The 23,640-nt window shown below is 39.2% G+C and overlaps 1 protein-coding gene across 7 annotated transcripts in view; it reads right to left on the bottom strand.

Moving 5' to 3' along the window:
* The window catches only part of rps6kc1 (ribosomal protein S6 kinase polypeptide 1), a 167,785-nt gene that overhangs the window by 20,013 nt on the left and 124,132 nt on the right, over nucleotides 1-23,640 (bottom strand). For 6 of the 7 annotated variants that reach the window (XM_052098579.1, XM_052098581.1, XM_052098580.1 and 3 more), the window contains one exon: nucleotides 8,820-8,909. The exons of the other annotated variant lie outside the window; for it this stretch is intronic. In XM_052098579.1, the coding sequence (XP_051954539.1) occupies nucleotides 8,820-8,909 (90 nt within the window). The remainder of the gene's footprint in view (nucleotides 1-8,819; nucleotides 8,910-23,640) is intronic. 7 annotated transcript variants of the gene reach the window in all.

Below are 23,640 nucleotides of genomic sequence, written 5' to 3'. Positions count from 1 at the left end.
GAAATCATCACAAGAGGTCGAGCTAAACATACGAGACCAGCGAGCAGGACGAAAAGTGAGGTTGGATATGGAATTGAGGCAGTAAACCTGACAGGCTTATGATCAGAAAAATGTATGTCACATATCTCAATGTCACAGACAGAACCAGATCTAGTTTATGACCTTGTATTCATAATATACAAGTAGGCCCTTTCAACTGAACAAAATACAAAAATAATCAATAAGACTTCTTTAGCCAAGGAATTTGAGGGACAGCAGACATGAATTTTTAAATCCCCAGCAATTAAAAGTCTATCATACTTAGGGATAATCCCCCCTAAAAAGTCTGAAAACTCTTTAATAAAGTCTTTTTGTGGTCGATATACCTCAGCAAACACCAGTGAGTTAACCAGGTCCATTTGAAACAGTTGTAATTCGAGTTGAATAGACATCAGTCATTAAAGTCTGACAGCAAAAGCTGCTTTTAAAAACAGATGCCAACCCTTCACCCAAACCCGTGGTTTGGGGAGAATAAAATGTTTTCAGTCAGAGTGCACTAGTTCAGAAAAGGTTTAAATCCCTGGCATTCGGTCAAGTCTCAGTCACAAATTAAAAATCCAAACCACGAGAGATGAGAAAATCATTCAGAATAAACATCTTATTTACCAGTGATCTAGTGTTAATTAGAGCCATCCCGATCATCATCGGGTCATTGGCGGGCTGTGATGCATGACACAGTGGACAAAAATTACAGAGATTCACTCCATCTCAATGGAAATGAGGTGACTGAGATATGATGAATTGGATTGATGGGTTTAGAGCAACAGGCAAAATCCATTGGTATGGTACTTCAAGGGAGCACCACGAGATGAAGCCGTTACGATGAAACACAAATTGAGATGCCAGGCAAGACGTCAGTTTGATGGCTATGCCTACCCGCTTTCCTCATCTTCTGTGACATTTCCTTCAGGGACGAGTACACAGCAGCCGGCGTAGACATGCAGGTATTGAGCTTATGCGCCAAAAAAGAAGCGCACAGCCATATTGAAAATTTTGTTCACACTGAAAAATACATTTTATCACATTTAAGCCTTTTAAAAATGTGAAGTGATAAATACATTTTAAATAGTACAAATTAAATTTCTATTAATGTTTGGAACTTGCATGTGAAATAATACAAAATCACTGTTTGAAAAAAAGTTTATGGAGTACAGGGAAGTTTGGTTCATATAAAAAAGAAAAATAATACTGTTATTACACTAATTATTGAGCCAGTATGAACAAACGATAATAATGTGTCTGACTTTATACACACTAACACAAACAGATGGTAAGTAGACTGCTGATTATAATTAATGTTTTTGCATATCATCATGGGAACATTTACTGAACCAATAATTGAAATATAAATTAAATCTGTCATCACTACAGGCAGATAAGTCTGATCTTTAAACCAAGCAGGCTCACAGAATTAAAAACGTAATGGTGTATAACACAAGGACAAACGATTGCGAGTAAAGTTACAGTACAGCATCACCTACCTTTCCAAGTGCATTCTCCAAATATGCCATAATATAAATAATATATCGTAATTAGGGAAGAAAAGAACAACTCATTTTGGTTATATAGACGAGTGCAGTTATGAACAATGAGGCAGAAATCCGAAACTTTCTTAATTTGATGTGCGCATTTGTTTCCTCAGTCGCGCATTCCTCGTCTGTTACGAGAGTGTGTGTGTAATCTGAGATGGCCTCTGAAACATATTGGGTATTATTATAGTCATTATAATTGATTTTTCAATTCTGTAATTGATGCATTGAAGTTGCAACAGAGCACTGAAGCATTTTTCATAGTCTTTGATATAATTATACAGTATGTATACATGCCATATAATCAGTGGACATCTTGTAATTACAATTTGGGCAAAATCTGCCATTTTACAGTAGAATTCTTTAAGTATTGTTTTAATAATAGGATCAACTGGGCAGATTTGAATAAGTCTTGAATAATAAATTTATAGTCCCTACCAGATGGGTTCAAAAGTCGGCAAGACCAAGATATTTACACATCCTGTGAAGCGTCAATGTTGCTCTAGGGGGCATACACACTTTTGCTACACTATGATCAAGGACTGAGTCCATCAAAAGCTTAAAGTCTCCTCCCAATATTATATCATGAGGGGTGCCAGTGGTTTGCAACATCCCTTCAAGATCAGTAAAAAAGCCCTGATCGTCAACATTAGGCATGTAAATATTAGCCAGAACCTGAATTTCTGCTAAAACAATAATGATTCTCCTCAATTTATCTTTATTCTGTTTGTGAGATTTGAATTGTAGATGTTTATTTATCAATTTAATTACTCCCCTGCTCTTACTTGAACAAGCACTAAAGAAAACATGTCCACCCCATTTTCCCTAATTTATCAGCTTCCTGGGAGGAAAGATGTGCCTCCCAAAGAAACTCCACACTAGCCTGACCTCCAGCCCATGGCCTATCATGTCGAGCAGACACGGGAACAGCCCGTCCAGGAACCCCACCATACCTCCGCCCTCCTCATGCTCAGTAACTCAAACAATCCGCACGTTATTACTTCGGCTCCTGTTTTCGAGATTTTCAAGTTTTTCCAAAATGTTTCCCAGGTCTATTGTGGACCAGCGGATAATTCCCCCTCCAATGACTCCAGACAATCAATCCTCCTCTAAACATCTGCCACTCCAGAGAGCCCCGCCTCCATCACCACAATCGATCAAAGCACCACAGCGATATCCTTCAAGTCAGCAACAACCCCTGCCAGCACCACAAACATGCCGGAAGGCTGACGCCGGATTTCTTCCCCCGCCACACCATCCAAATCGAGCCCCCGGTCAGCAGGCCCGCCAGAGGCCCCATCCTGAAAACACAAGTGTCCTACAATGTCTCCAGAGCCAGAGGACCTCGACCTCCCCGCAACGTCCACCTCAAAGAACAAACATTTTCATTTGACTCAAACATACCTAAATCCAGAGAAACAGTGGTCTCAGTGGTTTGCAGTGGTCTCTTAATTTTTTCCAGAGCTGTCTATATATATATATATATATCTATATATATATATATATATATATATATATATATATATATATATATATATATATATATATATATATATATATAAAAGTTGTGTGGGACTTTTAATTATAAATAAGCCCGAAATACACATGGGATTTTTAAATGTCTGTGCTCCCAGTTGTGAACACACTGACGGACGACTCGCTAACGGTTAACCTGAGCTCACACCCTTAGTTCTTTTTGGGTGATTCATGAAAAAGACCCAGTTCAAAAGAATAATCTGGTCATGACTCTCTCGCGCTGGTTTTGTTGTTGCGTGCGATGCAGCAGGCTCATCACAACAGAATGGGTGAAAAGCGGCTTGAGACACACTGGTGGTTAAGGCCGAAACGATTAGTCACCGTTATCAACGTCAAAAATAAAAAATTGTTGACAAAAATGTTCGTTGTCGAATTGTCCTTTGAGCTAATTTAACGTAACATAAGTTCACATTAAACTCTATGATAACAAGCAAGAGCAGCACTGCAGCTCGCGCCTGACTGACGAGAGGAAGAATTACACAGCTCACAGTCCAGATGCACTCTAAACTTTCCAAACAGCTTCAGGTGATGTAGTTCGCAAAGTACAAGGGAACTATAATGCAAAAATACTAATTAAGTAAATACAGAAGCACTCTCGTTGTGGAATAAGTGGAGCCGGAGCAGCAGTTCTACTGAAGCAAAACTTGCGTGTCGAGCAACTATAAAGGAAACACCCCGATGTTGCATCTTAAATGCAGTTATATTTAATGCATTATAGCTTTATAAAAGTTAAAATAATACAGAAGCAGATCATGTAGATAACTACAAACCTCGAAACTGGCATTTATCTGTGCGGTCAACGCCTCTTCTATGAGTTGCGCGAATATCCCGATCTGAGGGGGAGAGACTGAAACTGCATCCGCTGATGCATACTCTGTCACTGGGATGCTCATCCCTCGAGCATGCATATATACATACCTTCTAGTTTTGATCATTAGTTGTCAGTCCTTGAATTGTAATGTTAGAATATTAATGTTTGATATTAATGTTTGAATGGTTATGTTTGTTTCCACTCCAGCGTTTGTTTCTACTCCAGCAAATGTACTACTCCAGTGTTTATTATTAAAGCTTGAAAGATTCTAATCCTGCATCTCCTCTCTTCCAATCCTTGGGCACCAAACATTACAATAACAGTAGACTTTCTTTACTGAATTACTTTAATTCAGTGAATGTCATTTAAAGGTATTTTTAAAAGATGTTTTTTTCCCCTCTTTATTGTTAGTAAGCACGTTTAAATACAACCATTTAAGTCAGGACACAAGCAGAATAATAGGTTAAGAGCTAATGATTACTCGTTGCAATAATCGCTGAATAGTCGAATAATCGTTCTAATAATAATCATCAAAATAATTGTTAGTTGCAGCCCTACTGGTGGTATGTGCTCTAAAGATGTATTCAATAAATCACAAGATGATATCTGACAAAACCGTATATGAACGCACACAACCCGACTGTCACCAATGGTGACTAGATTTTAAATTGTCACAATCAATTATTTTTGGTCCCATTTGCGCCATTTTAGTTACAGTCTAGAGCCCTGATATGCATTGCTGGTTTGATACAGGCTTGAACCGAATAATTTCATTATTCCCATATTTACCCTTTTGATCAGCATCTTGAAGCATTCACTAGTCATTCATCTTTCAGTCATCATGAATTCAATAGTTAGATAAACCATTTTCCATTCCTAAACTTTCAGTAGTATTTGATGTCTATGCTTCTTCGCCGCTAAAAAGAGCCCAGACTTAGCAACTGCAAGTCTCCTTCTCCTCCTCCAACACATTCATACTACCCCAGTGCTCACTGCAATATTCTCTCCTCAAGCAGTGTGTTTAAGACTTGTCACCGCAATCACGGGGCTCCAGCTAGTTGCCTATCCATCTCCTAAGATAATCCATGACATATTGTCCCAAGACAATACAGCAGTTATTCCCCTTCACATGGCAAAGCATAATTTATCTTTGCAGGGGTATTGCAGAAACAATGCTTGTTGTCATCAGAGGGATCATAATCAAACATTATTTGTCTTACAGAAGGGCTTAAACGAATACGTTGTTTATCTTTCGGAAAAGGGTATTACACAACGTTGCTCATCTTTTGGCAAAGATATTGCACAAACAATGGCTGCATTCATCGGATGGCTCATAATAAATTTTCAATCATCTTTTGGCAAAGTGTATTGCAAAACAATGGCACCCTTATCATAGGGCTCAAACACAGCATTGTTAATCCTTTAGCAAAGATATTGCCCATTAACGTACACCCTAATCGAGAGGCTTAAACTCGAACGTTGTATATCCTTCAGCCAAGGGTAATGCACAACAAAGTTCGTCCTTAAAAAAGGGCTCAATCACAAAGCATTGTTTACCCTTCTGCAAAGATATTGCACAAACAAGGCTCACTAATTCACAAGGGCTCAAAAATTCTCATAAGCTGCCTACCCTTCTGCAGGGTATGGAACAATAGTAACATGTTCAACAGTCATATACAGGCCATGTTTGCATCATTCATTCATCTTTCTTCTTTCAGATTTGACCCTCACCTTCTGAAGACCTGGTTGCTATCCTGAGTTTAATTAATTGGTTTTGTATTTTCTTTTGGGGGCATATGTTCAAATTAGGTTCTAATTCCTTTTGGGATAAGCTTCGCTCCCTTTGCCGTCAACGCCTCCAGCCAAATCTGATGGTTCAAGCAAACATCGTAGCGCTGATCAGTAGGACAGCACTTACGCCAAAATATTTTTCATCTGTATTAATTCCAATAAACATGAGTCTTTCTGATACAAATGTAAGTGTAAGCGTATTTCTAGCAGGATGATCTCGGAATTCATTCTATCAGGCATCTCATCCAATCACAATACAGCCTCCACTTTATAAACCTACTCAGCTGCCTCTCATTGTAAGCATACTTCCGTGTTTTCACCCCATCACCACCAGTTTAGGTTCCATCCTGGGTGGGGTAAGCTCCACTCCCCTGCTGTCATTGCCTCTGGCAGGATCTGACGGTTCAAGCAAGCATCGAAAATCATAAAGTACTTTGCAAAGTCAACATACTCAGTATAGGCTACTTTAATTATGAGCTCTCTCTATAACTGCTGTTGTCATCTGTTTGTGTAAGCATATGTGTTTGGTGTGCAGCTTGTTTGACAAGGCCAACGTCAATTATGTATGAAAATATATAGTCTGCAGGAGCATACATTTTTTGTTTTCAGCATATGAGAAGTGTGCAGCTCGTGTAGACTGTATTTTTATTTAATAAAACTGCATCCTTTTAGGGTTTAATAATCAAACTAGGACATATATCAATTTTAAATTTGATAACAGTCCATTTCAGTGTACAAAAAGTAACAGAGCTCACCCTCATATTAGTGTGTGTTAGCATTTGAAAGCAGCCAAGTGTTAGTCAGAGAGCGAGCAGTGACCGAATTGAGTCGGTGCAGGGTACTACAGAAACACTGGTATTGTTACATCTTTTTTATTTAAGTATCGACTTGGTACCGAAGTTACACTGGTATCATTAAATCTTTTTTTAATTTAGTAATGACTTGGTACCTAAGTACCAATACTTTTGACATCCCAATATACACTCACCTAAAGGATTATTAGGAACACCTGTTCAATTTCTCATTAATGCAATTATCTAATCAACCAGTCACATGGCAGTTGCTTCAATGCATTTAGGGGTGTGGTCCTGGTCAAGACAATCTCCTGAACTCCAAACTGAATGTCAGAATGGGAAAGAAAGGTGATTTAAGCAATTTTGAGCGTGGCATGGTTGTTGGTGCCAAACGGGCCAGTCTGAGTATTTCACAATCTGCTCAGTTACTGGGATTTTCACGCACAACCATTTCTAGGGTTTACAAAGAATGGTGTGAAAAGGAAAACCATCCAGTATTGCGCAGTCCTGTGGGCCGAAAATGCCTTGTTGATGCTAGAGGACAGAGGAGAATGGGCCGACTGATTCAAGCTGATAGAAGAGCAACTTTGCCTGAAATAACCACTCGTTACAACCGAGGTATGCAGCAAAGCATTTGTGAAGCCACAACACGCACAACCTTGAAGCGGATGGGCTACAACAGCAGATGACCCCACCGGATACCACTCATCTCCACTACAAATAGGAAAAAGAGGCTACAATTTACAAGAGCTCACCAAAATTGGACAGTTGAAGACTGGAAAAATGTTGCCTGGTCTGATGAGTCTCGATTTCTGTTGAGACATTCAGATGGTGGAGTCAGAATTTGGCGTAAACAGAATGAGAACATGGATCCATCATGCCTTGTTACCACTGTGCAGGCTGGTGGTGGTGGTGTAATGTGTGGGGGATGTTTTCTTGGCACACTTTAGGCCCCTTAGTGCCAGTTGGGCATTGTTTAAATGCCACGGCCTACCTGAGCATTGTTTCTGACCATGTCCATCCCTTTATGGCCACCATGTACCCATCCTCTGATGGCTACTTCCAGCAGGATAATGCACCATGTCACAAAGCTCGAATCATTTCAAATTGGTTTCTTGAACATGACAATGAGGTCACTGTACTAAAATGGCCGCCACAGTCACCAGATCTCAACCCAATAGAGCATCTTTGGGATGTGGTGGAACGGGAGCTTCGTGCATCCCACAAATCTCCATCAACTGCAAGATGCTATCCTATCAATATGGGCCAACATTTCTAAAGAATGCTTTCAGCACCTTGTTGAATCAATGCCACGTAGAATTAAGGCAGTTCTGAAGGTGAAAGGGGGTCAAACACAGTATTAGTATGGTGTTCCTAATAATCCTTTAGGTGAGTGTACATGTTATCAATAATAACCTTGCCTCTCCTACAAGTGGTACTGAGTCATGTAGTATAGTTCTGGGTGTTTTCATTTCATGCAGCTTTAAAATTTCAAATAGTTCAATATTAAACAATATGGTGTGGATCCAAAAGGAATGAAATTGGGATTTTTTTTAAAAATATATATACATATATACACGCAGTTTAAGACAAAATTATTAGCCCCATTTGAAATATTTTGTTATATTTCAAATAATTCCCAAGTGCTGTTTAATAGAGCAAAGATTCAACATAGCATTTCTAAACATAATAGTATATTTAGGCAACTTAGAGTGTATATAATACAAATAAAAGCAAAAAAATAACAAAGAATAAAAGAATCTACAGGTCAAAATTAATAGCCCTCTGCTACTTCTGGGACTCCTCAGAAGAAATTCCTAAAACTTGAGAACTACAACAAACGACAAAAGCCGGTTATCAAGCAAAAGCGATACACTATTGACTATTGAGTTGATAGTCAATAGTGTATCCCTTTTGCTTGATAACCGGCTTTTTAATTCCTTACAGTAGAAATTGTGAGCTGATAGAACTAGACGTTGTATTACGATTTCAATGGAGGAGATTCTATCAAGACAAATAATGTAGTTATTTTACATTTATCTAATTTATGATGGTTGTTGAATGTGACTAATTCCGTTATACATTTCATTACCTAATAAGGTACAATAAGGACAGTTTAATTTAGGCCATAGCTCACAAATTTCGAGATCAATTTAAATTTCACTTCTAAATGTCGCATTTCCTTTATTCCCTACAGTAGTATTGATATAAAACAAACTTGAAAAAGTAATAACCTTGAGACTAAGCTCACAGAAAGATGAAATACAGTAAATAAGGAAGAGTATAAATATAGCACAGAATCTGCCTATAATGTCCAACCTGGTGCGCAGTACATCTTGGATATGCCGTCAGGGTCACATGACTCATCTACATCACTCCAACTTGAAAAATATGTTAACTCCACATGGCCTGTGAGAGAACGAGAGAGAGAGAGAGAGAGAGAGAGAGAGAGAGAGAGAGAGAGATCTAACTCCACCACTCCCACAACAAATAAATCACAATAATAACAATATACTGTCTTAAGGCTCTTTAAATTTGACTTTATAATATTATTTAAGGGACAGTTACTAGACTATATTAGACTAGAGAAAACACAAAACACAAAAATTCTGTCATCCTTCACTCACCCTCTCTATATAGCCTGACCTGTATATATTCCAAACATGTATAAGCTATATTTCTGCTGTAAAACACAAAAGGAGACATTTTTAAGAAAATGTTGGCTGCTTTTTTTCCACATAATGAATATGAATGAAGACTGCGGCATTCAAGCACCAAAAGAAACCTTCCAGTAGTCCATCAACTTGAGCCTTATATTTCAATCCTTCTAAAGCCATACAATAGCTCTGTGAGAGAAACAAACCTTTTGTAAACCGGATGAACCGATTCATTAAAAAATCTGATTTAAATATGAATGAGTTGTTCTCAATTACAGTGGTTAACAGCCCACTGGAGGGAAGAATATCTATGAATAACTTAAATTTTGTTTTTTCCCCACACAAAGCTGTCACATGACTTTAGAAATCTTGGAATATTGTGCACAAATCATAAGGATTACTTTTATGATTAATTCATGGTGTTTATTTGTTTTTAATTTAGTAGCTAAACAGTCCCAGTTCTCTTCACTTTCATTATATGCTAAATATATTCTTCAAAAACCCAGCTTTTTTGTGTTGGGTTTAGAATGAGGGTTCTTAAATAATAACAGAAATAAAATGTTTGAACTTTTCCTATAAAGACAAATAAGATTAATTTTCTTTCAGATGTGGGAAACAAATACATTTGTAAAGTTAACATGTAGTGTGAACTAATCTTTTTAGTTATGTATATAAAGATCTAATGAAATTATTTGATAAATGCCATTTTTCTTTCTTGTTTTGACATATTCCATTTTGAAACAGTATGATCTGGCAGTACTATCAAAGGGAAGATTTTACATCACAGCACAACAGTAAACACACCATATTTAATGATTATGAAGTGCCAAACACGAGATAAATGTCATCGAATTTGCTTCGGCAGCTTCACTGGGAAGCTGCCAAAAAATATTTAATGCAGAAAAAAAAATACTTTGAAGGTTTCTTCAATTTCTTTCAGTTTTATGCGAAGCCCTTCCGACTGATAGATAGGTCCACTGACTGGCATGCACATGGACATTTGCATATTGCGATTAGGGATGTGAACATGACAATTTAAAAACTGACTAGTCAGTGGGTTATGTCGACGGTTAGTCGACTAGTCAGTCAATAAAGCCCTGTATAATTAGGCTGGAGTAATTTCCACAAGATACCAATCACAATTAACAATAGGCTATAGACGCTAAGCACATCATCTCAATAGGATATCATATAGGCTATTCAAAAACAAGCTTAATAACTATAACCTTTGTGTGAACAAAACTGTCAAAGTCATCAAAACAGAGACTTCTTGATTATGTATGAAACAATGCTGCGAGCCGAAAAGTCTGATAGTAAAATATTGGTGTGGCGCTTTGTTTGCGGTTGCAGTGTTTTTCCACACTTAAATGTGCACTTAGCAATTCTTGAGAAACACTGTTGATATTCTAACTCAACTGCCAAAACAAACACACTCCTCCTTTGGAAGCTCTGCCCCCCAAATTCAGTAAAAACGAGGAGACGGTTTTACCCACACAAGCTCCAGACACTCACTACTCTCCTAATGCTACTAAATCTAACATCACAACAACAGCATATATATGGGTTCTGTGAAACATAGCAAAATTTATGTTACCCACCTATCGAGAAGAAAAAAGCAACATCTGCAGCCTTCTTCAAGTCTTTTATCTCTCAGAGGTCTCTCCAGCCCTGAAAAGCCTTGCTGATGTTTATCTTATATTTGTCTGACCTTTTTCTCTTGGTCTGTTTCAAAGCCATTTGCCCTCCTTGGTGTTTAGAAAGTTCGCATCAGCCAGATTTGCTGTAGTTCTTCTAATGAATTTCCCTCTCACTCTGCCCCCATACTGCTGATTGGCTGGAGTAGTGTTGTGTTGATCGGTCTGATCCACTTTGTTTTTGTCCCATTTACAGATCCAGAGCGGTGTACAAATTCTAGATTTTTTTCAGCCCACCCACAGAACGGATAGCTTGCAGACTGTGAGGAGATATTTGCAGAATTTGACAAAAAGTGTATTGGATTAGAATTACTGAGTGCACCTTTAAATGCATGTTTTGCCAACACATTTTATTGTTCGTGTCTTCATTACATAAATGAATTAAAACAATATAACTAAATATAGCTGCAAGCAGCGATGACAGGCCCAAGCACCATGAGTCCATTTCCACTTGGTGGCTTTCGGAAAACAATGCATGACGGACACAGCAACAACTCAACACTAATCTAAACTTGGACCCTAATTATACAATGTGTAATAGATATATGCCACCATTCCAGTTTGACTACAACTTCAATGTTATTGAATCTGTTGCCATGACAACACCATTAAAGCCATCAAGCATACCTTCAAAATTTTCCATCAGCGGTGTCAAAACAATTTTGAAGCAATTTGGGTAAATGTAAGAGGACTATTTCAAAGTCTGTTGTAAGTGCCACACTTCCTGTTGCCAGTTGGTGGTGCTATGACCATAAACCACAATAGCCACATCCATTAGAACCCAAGAAAAAACATACAATTCAATTTTGACCTAAATCAAACAATGCACACTGTAGATATGTGACTCTTCCTGTTTCTCTATTTGCCATTAATTTAGTGAATCGCCATGGCAACACCATTCAGTATTTTAAAATCTGCATTCAGAGAATCTATCTATCTATCTATCTATCTATCTATCTATAATTGTAATTTAAAATGTTTTGCTAACTGATTAATTTGACATGTTTGCTATAATTTAATATAATTATTTACTGAAAAAATATGTAGATCTATATTGTAAAGAGAAAGACTATATTGTAATGAAGTTATTTAACATTTTTATTTGTCCATTAACCGGCTTTATATTAAATTAACAAATGTAATTCATGGCAATAGGTGTTAAGATAGTCCAAGTACATTTTAATATGAGCACAGAAGTCATTTAGGCTTGTAATTTTGTTGCAATTCTGTTGTATTTTTTCTGTTCACTGTCAAAATAAATGAAGTACATTAACTTTGAGTCTGCATTCATTATTCATAAGCACTACTGTTTAAATAGCCTCTAAATAATTGTTGGGCGAATCCTGCATATTCACACAGAATATTTATTCAAAGCATAAATGACCAACTGGTTACCAACAAAGAACTATTTGTCATGGTTCTGGCATTTGTGCCTTGTGATACTGTTGTTTGTTTTTATCTCTCTGTGGCAGGGCGGAGGGCGGGGCCCGGTCGTGATCATACACACCCGGTCCCTTATCAAGCTAATCAAGCCTCCGAGAGGAATAAAGGTTCGACTGCGGAGGATTGTGCGGGGGAGAGAGATAGTTTACGGACAAGTCCTTCATGTGTGTTTGTTTCAGTTTATTATTAAAATATGATTTGTATCTTCAAGCCGGTTCTCCCTCCTCCTTTCCATTGACTTCTTTACACTCTCCCTCATGTCTCACGTGTGGAGCCGGCACACGATCAGCATTCCATGGGAATGGTGATCGATCTTGAGGAAATGCTGATAACAGCAATTAACCTAGTGTGTCACCTCTTATTTGCCCATTCATTGTTCACTGACATGTTAACTGTGCTCTCTTGTGTAGTTGGAGCATGCCCGTGTCTGTTGGTTGCCCCTCTGTAGAGGTGCGTTTACCTTCCTGCTTGCTGTCACCCTCGCTAGTTCTGTACCCAGTTCATGTGGAGGAGGATTCCTCTGCCCGCGTCTCGGGGACTATATTATCTGGGCTTTGCTGCACAACACACTAACTTCAATGGACTCTCTTCGGATTGTTCCTGACTTCCACAAAGCACACACTTATCATACGAACACACCCTTCACAAGCCCATTGCGGCTCACTGGATTTCATCCTCCTGCAGCCGGGACGGATGCACCTTATCTTGACATTGAGAACTTTTGTCATCTCTGCTTTTGGGTCCTTTGTCCCCCAGTGAAACACCACAACGTCATCATGATGGACTGACACCGGTCCAAAGTTACGTTGTTGCAACTAATACAGGAATTTTACTTTTTCAGTTATCATAATCAGTTACATTGCCAGAACTAAAGTTTGGTCATCAAATTACGGTGTAGTTAGGAAATGGCCACATAAATTGTCTAGTTGGAATTACAAAATGGCTGAATTTGCTGCTGCTTTTCTCAAATTTTGCCATGCAATTTGCATTTTTTGAAGATGTTTTGCAATGAAAACTCTCAAATCATCATTATATACCCCTGTAATTATGTTAATTACATTTTAAATGCAATTACATGTAAATATTTTAGGGCATAATAACTGACTATTCAGTTAGCATCCAAAAAAAACAAAAAGCACACAAAAAAAAGCATACATTTAGGTGAAAGCTGTGGGTATTGAAAGACCCTTAATTATTTTTGTATTGTAATTTTCTGCCTCTGAGAATGAAACGAAACGTATCCAAGTTTAAAACAGACCTACAATAAATCTGTACAAATACAGCCAGGGCCCGTGCAATAAATTGTTTCGTCAGGGTACATGGTTACTTTTCAAAACTTTATCCAATACTGAAAGCTCAAGCAGCCTAATTTCCTGTTAATTAATCAATCGCATGATCATGCAGAGCATCTCAGGTTTGTAAATACATCAGGATCTCTTTCTCAACGGCAATACCAATAGTGATGACAGCCGACTCATCAGCAAGATCTTGCTCCCTTCACTTTCCAATTACGTACATCACTTAAAGCGTGATTGCGTCACTCAAGGTGAGCCAGAAGGCATGGACTGGGATATATACTAAAGACCACACCCACAACAACATATAAATCAATCTGATTGGCTGATGAATCTGACTTTAGATGCCTATTCACTTACACTGTTGAGGGATTCTGTGGAATTCTGAAGGCTTGATGGGGTGGATTTCTTCGGGCAAGCGATTTGTGAAGCAGTTGTCACACTTTGCTTGTAAGCATCAAGGTATACATTCTGATTGGACATATTTTTTTAATTCTTTGCTATTCTTTTGTAGATGAATTATGGAGTGGAATGCAATTGAAAATACATTGAAAAAAAGGATGAAAAAATACACTGTGTAACACATTTTTTTTTTTTGGTTCCTGGGTAGTAAGAAAATGCTATTATTCGCACAAACTTTGCTTTTGTGACCACTTTTGCTTTTGATATTTTGAAATGTACCTATTTTTCCAGAACATTACAGATAGATTCAGTGCTGAATAAACAGAGTAACTAGAATTTTCTAACTGTTATTGAAAAAATATATCATATATGAAAAATGTTGTGAGAATCTTTTACATATTAGTCATGGTTGAAATAAATGTATTTTTGTAGCATGGTACAGAGGGGAAAAGACAGCCATGAAGTTTGCTATCCCAAGAATTTTGCGGGAACCCACTGACCACTCAAGCAACTGCTACTTCTGCATGGTGGACCCTTCCAAATGTTGGACTGGCAAGAATGCACCTGCTATCACGAATCCAGACCTTCCTTCATCCATCGCCCTGGTGCCACACTGCCATGAGATCCCCTTGCCCACTCCTTCGGAGAGAGAGAGAGCAGCCGTCTTTAGAAGAGAGCAGCAAGGTGGAGCTGAGGAGAGAAACCCATACTAACCCAATCAAAAAAGACCTCAATGACTTGATTAGACATCTTGGTCTCACCAAGACCAATGCCGAGCTTTTGACGTCTAGGCTCAAGCAGTGGAACTTGTTGGATGAAAGTGTGCAAGTTGCAGATCAGAAGAAGCGTCACCAAACTTTTTCCAGCTTCTTCACCCGTCAAGATGGGCTCTGCTTCTGTCACAATGTGACCAGTCAGAGGCAATCGGAATCACCTGTAACCAGAATGAGTGGTGCCTCTTCATTGACAGCTCATCCAGGAGCCTCAAAGCCGTGCTGCTCCATAATGTTAACAAGTACCCATCTCTTCCCCTGGCTCACTCGGTGCACCTCAAAGAGTATTACAACAGCATCAAGACCTTGCTGGAAGCCTTGAAGTATGATGAGTACATTTGGGGGCTGATTCGTGAAAGTGATTTAGAGTATGATCGTAAATCTTGAAAAACGACTTGCTGCTTAATCTTTTGTAGTCATTTTTTTATTACTTTAGTATAAATATATGTTAATTTGGATTCATATGTTCTTTTTTTCTGATTTATGTGAATGAAAAGACACAAATTCGCCCATTTTCTCATTGGAAATTGGTACATTTCAAAATATCACTGTCCTGGTCACAAAAGCAAAGTTTGTGGGGAATAATAACCATTTTCTATACTTTCGATGCATAAGAAATTAGGAAATAACACTTACTCCCCAGGAACAGAGAAGACTTTGCTGACCCTGAGAAATCGCCACTGGCCATATACGAACAAAAAAAATTAAAATTCATATATATGAGCATTTAATGTACACATTTAAATTCCACAAGTGTTTAAAAAACATAATATATATGAAAATGGTCATATTCTGTATATTGCATAATACATATATATATATTTTAGGGATGCACCGAAATTAAAATTCTGGGCCGAAACCGAAAATCCAGGATGCACTTGGCCGAAAACCGAAAACCGAAATTTACTTTTTTTTTTTTTTTTAACCTATTTAAGAAAAAATATATATATATATTTTTGTGTACAATTGTATTAACATTATACTTTTTCAAAGTTTTAGAAAACTATTATATGCAAAACAGTCAAGTAATGAACAAAAAGGCAGAACACAGAATGGCAGAGGGCCTCTATTCCACTGATCTATATATAACTATAATATATAATTATATATATATAGATCAGTGCTCTATTCTGTTTATGTAAACGTATGTACACTTTAAGTGAAAATTATTGTGCAAAACAACAGTGCAAAACAGCAGTAATTGAACTAAATCCAACCTCAACTGTAAACGACAGATGTATCCTCAAGTGAAGAACAAGTGTAATGTAATTGCTATACACATCAATTTGGACCGCTTTCTATTTAACTACAAGTGACAGGTTTCTCTTCAAGAACAAAAGTTGCTAAACTTTCTGACAGTCTCTCCTGTCAGAAAGCTCATCAAGAACATGAGATGCTGCACTGAATAGACTCTCACTCTCTGTGCTGGTGCTTGGGCAGATAAATACCTGTGCACAATCCGTGCAAGCAAAGGAAAGCGGTCTTTGTTTATGCGACCATAGTCAAGGGGATTGTCGCTTCTGGCTTGGTTCAGCTAGATACGTCTCAAGTTGTGGTGTAGCTGCGCTAGTTGTGGCACTGCTGTGGATCGGGGCACTTTTCTGTAGAATCTCTTGCTGTACTCTGTATATATATATCTTGAAAGTTCTGCTGAACAAACACTGCAGATCGCAAATGTGAATTTCCACACCACTTACATGATCGGCCTTTGTTTGGTAGTGCCGTGATAAGGGCTAGATCGATCCAGAGAGAAATCAGAGCACTGAGGGGCGAGGAGGTATATATTTTCGGCCTTTTTTCTCTTTCGGCCGAAAATGTTCGGCGGCCGAAATTTCGGTGCATCCCTAATATATATATATATATATATATATATATATATATATATATATATATATAAAGATAGATAGAGGGGAGAGAGGGGAGGCAGGAGAATTTAAGGAGAAAAGACAGTGGCTGACGGGAGAGAGGTGTACGAAACTTGCCGCGTGTCTTTAGGATTTGAGGCAGCTGGCTGAAAAGCAGTGCGTGTTTTTGTTCTTTGGAGGCTGAAAAGTGTTATTAAATGTCTATGTGTTTGTCAAGCAGGTCCTTTCCCATCTTTAAGTTTTACACCTTTAAATTGTGTTGGGAAAATAAGAACATAAATTAGGTTACACTACTACATAGAATAATCATTAAAATACAAAATTACCAAATGGTAACCAAAAAACAACTATTGTTCCTCGATGTTTCTACAACGTCATGATGATGGACTGGCAATGGTCTAGTAACAATTTTGCTACATATTTGCCAACATACATTTTTTTTTTTTTTATCTCCAGAGTACCAATACATTGTCTATTAATCACAGCAACAAATTCTAAAAGTTCCTTAGCTTGACATAAGACTGGCAATCTGGAATACATCAACCAACAAAACCCTTCATCAGCCAATTAACAAGGACAATTGCATCTATGTGAACTTCTGCAGTTAATACAGGATTGACTTCAAAGACATTAGTCATTAATCTTACAGTGCATACAAAATCTTTGTTTAAACACTGTCCCTTAACAATTATTTAGTTTAATAATTTTAAACCATGACTTGCACTATACATAAGTAATATTGGCATTATATTCATATTGTTTAGCCAGAGGGGAACTGGCCCTCACAGTGAGTCTGGTTTCTCCCAAGGTTATTTTTCTCCATTAAACAACATCTTATGGAGTTTTGTGTTCCATGCCACAGTTGCCTTCGGCTTGCTCACTGGGGTTATAAATACAATTATTATTTAATTACTTATTTTAAAACACAATTCACAATTGTATTTTATCAAACTATACACAATGATGACTCATAGACATTACAGTTTTATATTCTGTTAATGCCTGATCTTCTGTAACTCTAGGAAAACTGTACCTTGGGTGGCAGTGCTGCGAAAGTCATGAATATTAATTATTTTATGCACAATACGAGATTATTTTAAATCACCTATTTTGATAAATGGTCATTCTTAATGACCTATTCAATCACTCAAATAGATTTCACATAATATGTTAATTTTATCACTACATTTGCCACAATCAATCTTGGGATTTTGTTAGTCAGTAGATGAACACAGATCAAATTTAATCAAGGACATGACAGATTGGTCTAGTGAAAATTTTATGAAAAACTCACATTCAGCTAAAGGCTTCTCATCCGCACTGCAATATTTTTTTGCAGACCGATTAAAGCTTTCGCACGAGTGTAATGGAACCAACTCCCGCTCATGATCTGCTCTGCTCACTGGCACACATGCTCAACAACCTGGCTTCCCTTGATATTGTGGTGCACACTGCACAGACCTCAAAACCGATGAAACCCATTTAAATTCTAGTGAGACTTTTCTAAATTAAAGCGTTACGGAGGAAGTCAAGTCAAACCTTTCAAACAGTACGCATCCGAAAAAGCTCTCAAAAGTATTTTTATTAACAATAAACTTGAAAATACAAGCATGTCCAATAACTTGAAACATGTGAATATACAAAAATGAATGATGACATTTAATGCCATGGCAACAATATTTAAGATATCAAGAATCCCTTCAGAATTTTTAATCTGCACTGTCCAGACATTATTCTAAATTTTTTGAAGCAATTCGTGTAAAAAAACAAGAGGGATATTTCAAAGTCTGTTAAAAGTGACACACTTCCTTCTGCCAGTTGGTGACACTACCGTGACCCACAATAGCCACATTAATTCTAAAACCAGTATCTGATGTAAATATCCCCCACGTTTGAGATGTGTGCAAAGTTTCATGAGTTTTCGAGTATGTTTAGTCCTCAAAAATGTGACTCGTTTCATTTTGAAATTTGTCAGGCCGCCACAGACATGCCCTTCAACAAAAACTCAAAAGCTTCACAATTTAACATCACCAAGGTCTTTAGATTAAGACTGACTAAATATAATGTTGATCTGATTAAATCTCTGGGAGGAAATTGTTAAAAGTACAAGACCTGAAATTGGCTGTTGCCAGTAGGTGGCGCTATGAATAAAACTGAATATTGGCACGTAGATGTATTCAGGGCGAGACCATTATCAAAATGTGAAGTTTGGGGTAGAATGGACATTGTATGTATGAGTTATAACAACTTCCTGTTTCATGGTGAAACATTGAAATTTGTCAGACTGTCATGGCCGTGCCGTGCAGTGAAAACTCAAAAGCTTTGCAATTTAGCATTGCCAAGGCCATTAGATTACAATAACTAAATAAGAAGTAGATCTGATTAAATCTCTAGGAGGAGTTTGTTGAAGTACGAGGCCTGAAAATGGCAAAAACTGAGCCAAAATTTAAGAGAAAAATCGAAATGGCTGATTCCCATTGAGTTTAGGGCATGGGTCCAAGAGACTTTTTTGTAGGTATTGGCATGTTAAACAGGGTTTACCGATTTTCCTATGGGTAGGTGAAACGTAGCATATAGCACACATAGTTGAAAGTTTGTAGGTGGTGCTATCGTGCCTTTTTGCCACACCTAATTCTGATGCGTGTGCAAAGTTTCATGAGTATGAGTATGCACACAACTCCCACTGCCCACTCTGGTACTCCCTGACAGATGCTCCTCTTGGGACAGACGCGCTGGCCCTGGGGGCTGCGCAAGTACACATTTCCCCCAGTGAGTCTCCTTGCACTGGTGCTGTGCAAGATCAGGGAGGATGAGGAACAGGTCAACTTGGTGGCTCCTTATTGGCCCACCCGGACCTGGTTCTCGGATATTACGCTCCTCACGACAGCACCTCCCTGGAAAATTCCCCTGAGGAAGGACCTTCTTTCTCAGGGACGGGGGCCCTCTGGCACCTGCGCCCAGACCTCTGGAACCCCCACGTCTGGCCCCTGGACGGGACACGGAAGATCTAGTGAATCTACCACCTGCAATGGTAAACATGATCAACCAAGCCAGAGCTCCCTCCACGGCAACTTTACACCCTAAAGTGGCGCTCGTTTGTGAATTGGTGTTCTTCCCAAGCCGAAGACCCACAGAGATGCGCAGTTTGGTTAGTGCTTTCTTCCTGCAGGAGAGGCTGTCCCCCTCCACCTTGAAGGTGTATGTAGCTGCTATTGCGGCCCACCCCAACGCAGTAGATGGCAAGTCCCTGGGTGAGCACGACTTTATTATCAGGTTCCTTAAAGGCGTCCGGAGACTGAACCCTCCCCGGCCAAGCCTGTTCCCCTCCTGGGATCTCTCAGTGGTCCTCACAGGCCTTAAGAAACCCCCGTTTGAGCCTCTTGATTCAGTTGAGCTCAAAGCCCTCTCCCTGAAGATGGCCCTCCTGATCGCGTTAGCCTCCATCAAGAGGGTTGGGGACCTGCAAGCGTTCTCTGTCAGCGACAACAGCCTGGAGTTCGGTCCGGCACATACTCACCAGTACGGTCCCCCTGTCGGCGAACCCACGTCTCCCTTGGGCAGTCCCACCATCCCACTGTCTGCGAGAGACATAGAAAGGGAAAAGGCCGGGCTTGCTCTCATGCTAGTCATGTAGCACCTGTTCCCCCCTCAGGGGTGCCGGGAACCTAAGGTCAGTATATGACATATCTTTTGGGGGGGTTGGGGAGGGCTACGTGCAGTCGACACAGTTGTCTCTAGCATGTAGCCTCTAGTCTTGTCAGTTCACGTAACATAGACTAGTGTGTGGTGCTTTTGAATGGGACACCTTGTGTCACTTCATTTAACACAACGTCAAGTGAGTGACAGAAGGGGAACGTCATGGTTACTGTTGTAACCTCCGTTCCCTGAGGGAACGAGACGTTGTGTCCCTCCTGCCACAGCACTAGACCTACCACTGTAAATGGCCATGCCTTATTCTCGGCTCCTCAGTGCAAATCCAGACTGACAGACGCACACCTGATTTCCTTTATACACTTATAGTATCTCACAAAAGTGAGTACACCCCTCACATTTTTGTAAATATTTGATTATATCTTTTCTGAAGAAATGACACTTTGCTACAATGTAAAGTAGTGAGCGTACAGCTTGTATAACAGTGTAAATTTGCTTTCCCCTCAAAATAACGCAACACACGCCATTAATGTCTAAACCGCTGGCGACATAAGTGAGTACACCCCTAAGTGAAAATGTCCAAATTGGGCCCAATTAGCCATTTCCCCTCCTCATGTGACTTGTTAGTGTTACAAGGTCTCAGATGTGAATGGGAGCAGGTGTGTTAAATTTGGTGTCATCGCTCTCACACTCCCTTATACTGGTCACTGGAAGTTCAACATGGCACCTCATGGCAAAGAACTCTCTGAGGATCTGAAAAAAATAATTGTTGCTCTACATAAAGATGGCCTAGGCTATAAGAAGATTGCCAAGACCCTGCCACTGAGCTGCAGCACGGTGGCCAAGACTATACAGCGGTTTAACAGCACAGGTTCCACTCAGAATAGGCCTCGCCATGGTCGACCAAAGAAGTTGAGCGCACGTGCTCAGCATCATATCCAGAGGTTGTCTTTGGGAAATAGATGTATGAGTGCTGCCAGCATTGCTGCAGAGGTTGAAGGGGTGGGGGGTCAGCCTGTCAGTGCTCAGACTATACGCCGCACACTGCATCAAATCGGTCTGCATGGCTGTCGTCCCAGAAGGAAGTCTCTTCTAAAGATGATGCACAAGAAAGCCCGAAAACAGTTTGCTGAAGACAAGCAGACTAAGGACATGGATGACAAGTGTCTTGCCTACAGTCAATCATGTTGGTGGGAGTGTCATGGTCTGGGGCTGCATGAGTGCTGCCGGCACTAGGGAGCTACAGTTCATTGAGGGAACCATGAATGACAACATGTAATGTGACATACTGAAGCAGAGCATGATCCCCTCCCTTCGTATTCCAGCATGATAACGACCCCAAACACACCTCCAAGATGACCACTGCCTTGCTAAAGAAGCTGAGGGTGAAGGTGATGGACTGGCCAAGCATGTCTCCAGACCTAAACCCTATTGAGCATCTGTGAGGCATCCTCAAATGGAAGGTGGAGGAGCACAAGGTCTCTAACATCCACCAGATCTGTGATGTCGTCATGGAGGAGTGGAAGAGGACTCCAATGGCAACCTGTGAAGCTCTGGTGAACTCCATGCCCAAGAGGGTTAAAGCGGTGCTGGAAAATAATGGTGGCCACACAAAGTATTGACACTTTGGGCCCAATTTGGACATTTTCACTTAGGGGTGTACTCACTTTTGTTGCCAGCGGTTTAGACATTAATGGCTGTGTGTTGAGTTATTTTGAGGGGACAGCAAATTTACACTGTTATACAAGCTGTACACTCACTACTTCACATTGCAGCAAAGTGTCATTTCTTCAGTGTTGTCACATGAAAAGATATAATCAAATATTTACAAAAATTTGAGGGGTGTACTCACTTATGTGAGATACTGTATGTCCGGGGGCGGGGCATGCAAATTCTGTCTACCAATTTCACATTGGCCTTTTCTCAACTTCAGAGGTACGCAAGACTCCCAAGGAAGACCCTTGTGTCACTTCATTCTACACAACATCTCGTTCCCTCCCTCAGGGAACGGAGGTTACAACAGTAACCATGATGTTTTTTGATAACTGATTAATTTGACATTTTTTACAATAATTTAATATAATTATTGAATAAAAAATGTTTAGATCTAAAGATTATATTGTAATCAAGTTATTTTCCAATTTTATTTATCCATAAACCGGCTTTACATTAAATGAACTAATCTAATTAAAGGCATTAGGTGCTAAGTTAGTAGATTTTAATGTGAGCACAGAAGTCATTTAGGTTTGTAAATTCGTTGCAATTCTGTTTTTGCATTTTTTTCTCTGTGCACTGTCAAAATTCGTTATTCATATGCACAACTGTTTAAATAGCCTCTAAATTAATGTAGGGCAAATGAGGACATAAATAAGTTTAGGATACTGCATGTTCGCCCCATAATTATCCAAAGCATAAATTACCAACTGGTTACCAACAAAGAACTAATTGTCATGGTTCCGGCATTTGTGCCGGCTCATACATTGTTTGTTTTTCTCTCTCCCTCGTGTCTCACAGGTGGAGCAGGCACGTGATTAGCATTTCCATGGGAATTGTGATCGATCTTGGGGAGATGCTGATCACAGCAATGATTTACTAGCTTCACTCTGGTTGCATTCCCTACTTATTCCTTGTGGTCATCTCATTATTTGCCTGTTTATTGTTAACTGTGCCCTCACCTCAGTGCTCGGGCCCTAATAATAATAATAAATGGAGTAGATACAATACAGTCCTTGCACCATCGGTGCTCGGGCCCTAATAATAATAATAAATGCCTAGAAGAACAATAGGTAACTCGCACCATTTAGATGTAAAAAGCCAGAGCCTTTCCATGTATTTGTTACTGGAGGTGCAAGAACAGGAAAGTCACATTTAATCAGAGCTCTTCATTATGAAGCAACCAGATTATTATACCAAATTACAACTTCACCAGACAAAGTTTCTGTTCTACTGACAGTACCTACAGGAATGACTACTTTCAACTATAGTGCCAAGATCATCGATAGTACATTTTCAATCGGGACAGATGTAAAATTGCCTTACCTCTAGGAGAAGAAAAAGTAAATACAATGCGTATTTAGTGTGGTATTTAGTGACTTGCATATACTGATTTATAGATGAAATTTCCATGGCAAATCAAAGCCTACTAACCTATGTCCATGTTAGGCTTAGACAAATAAAGCAGACTGGTGACTACTATCCATTTGGTAAAGTTAGTATAACTGCTGTGTGAGATTTTTTCCAAGTGTCACCTGTGAGAGGAAAACCATTGTATTTACAAAATACAGGGTAGCTCAGTGGTAAAGATGCTGGCTACCACCCCTGGAGTTCACTAGTTTGAATCCCAGGGCATGCTGAGTGACT

This window comes from Xyrauchen texanus, chromosome 30, assembly GCF_025860055.1.
Source record: "Xyrauchen texanus isolate HMW12.3.18 chromosome 30, RBS_HiC_50CHRs, whole genome shotgun sequence".
Classification (NCBI taxonomy): domain Eukaryota; kingdom Metazoa; phylum Chordata; class Actinopteri; order Cypriniformes; family Catostomidae; genus Xyrauchen; species Xyrauchen texanus.
Note: the sequence above shows the minus strand (reverse complement) of the source record. Positions and strands in the feature narration are given on the sequence as shown.